Raw genomic sequence first — 1,234 nt, 5'->3', positions numbered from 1 at the left:
ACCAATGACTCATCAGCTCGTCTGAGATAAATATACCCAGGGAATCTATATATACAAGCAACCATGAGACCGAAGGACAGTTTGCGTAGGAATAATGCTCTGTGATCGTTCTCTACAATAAAGTGAATTTGTTTTCATAATTAGTAATTATGGCAGCGCCATTGGCTGCATTGCAACTGAGCTCACCACCTAGTCTGGAGAAAAACATTCATATCAAGGAGAAAAATTTAGGAAGGATTCCACATAACCGGGAAAATGATATACTTCCTTTACATTCACCCTGGACTTTTTGGCTCGATAGGTAAGAAAGGGGTTCTGCTGTTTGTTTGTTTGTTTTTGGGGGGTTTTGTGTTTTGTTTTTCCACTTTAATGAAAGTTATCTGTGGCAAGTGAGGAAACCCTGGAGTTGATGGACCCTGCAAAGGAAAAATAGGATAAACTTTTTTTTCAACTTATTATAGGGTTTCAAAGAAAAGAAAAAGAAAGTTGTTGTTTTTAGTTGTTTTAATGAACAAATAAAAAAAATATATGTCAAACAAAATAATATCAGCACCAAAGAGTAATATTTGTGTTGTAATTATGTATTGTTTTTCTGGTTTGCACAATGGCCCTGATTATGACATGACTTATGGGAGACCAAAGTATTAAATAGGCTGGTGTGTGCTTTCATAAGGACTATATTAGGCGCAGCCTGCTGAGTCACTGCTGGTTTCTATGTTGTTCTGTTAATTTTTTCACAAATCAGGCTTTGTGGGTCACATTTTTATTGTCCAATAACAAAAATATCAAATTCATATCCCTGTTTTTATAATGTTCTGTAATCATAACAATGACATTAATTATGTAATATAACATTATAATTTGCATAACTGTAAAAAGGAGGGAGGGGGGGCTTTTCTCAAATTGGGTCAGTCTTGTTTACTGTTTACTGGCTTGTTTTGTCATCTGATTCCGTCCCAGCCAACTGCTGCTCCAATTTGTCAGCACAGAGGGCAGCAATGGCACAACTGATTAATGTAGCAGGCAAAAAAGTCAGTTAAAATTAATTATACTTATAGGCCTTTCATTTGTTTTTCTTGGAAAGATCTCTGCCAGGAACAACAGCAGCTGAGTGTGAGTCGAACTTGAAGAAAATCTACACAGTGGAGACAGTACAGGTAAGATAGATGCCTGGCTTTTATATTCCGTAGACCAAATGTCTCTTCTCTGTGCTAGCAAAATAAAAAAAATAAAA

General features: G+C 36.1%; 1 protein-coding gene across 1 annotated transcript in view; it reads left to right on the top strand.

Annotated features, from left to right (window-relative positions):
• Window positions 1-6: 6 nt before the first annotated feature.
• Window positions 7-1,234, top strand: part of LOC107083904 (eukaryotic translation initiation factor 4E type 3-like) — a 5,074-nt gene continuing 3,846 nt past the window's right edge. The window contains 2 exon segments of the mRNA XM_015373451.1: window positions 7-301; window positions 1,085-1,157. Of these exon segments, the coding sequence (XP_015228937.1) occupies window positions 150-301; window positions 1,085-1,157 (225 nt within the window). The 5' untranslated portion in view covers window positions 7-149.

Source organism: Cyprinodon variegatus, unplaced genomic scaffold (assembly GCF_000732505.1).
Source record: "Cyprinodon variegatus isolate N-32 unplaced genomic scaffold, C_variegatus-1.0 Scaffold87, whole genome shotgun sequence".
Taxonomy (NCBI): domain Eukaryota; kingdom Metazoa; phylum Chordata; class Actinopteri; order Cyprinodontiformes; family Cyprinodontidae; genus Cyprinodon; species Cyprinodon variegatus.
This window is presented reverse-complemented; position numbering and strand designations above follow the sequence as displayed.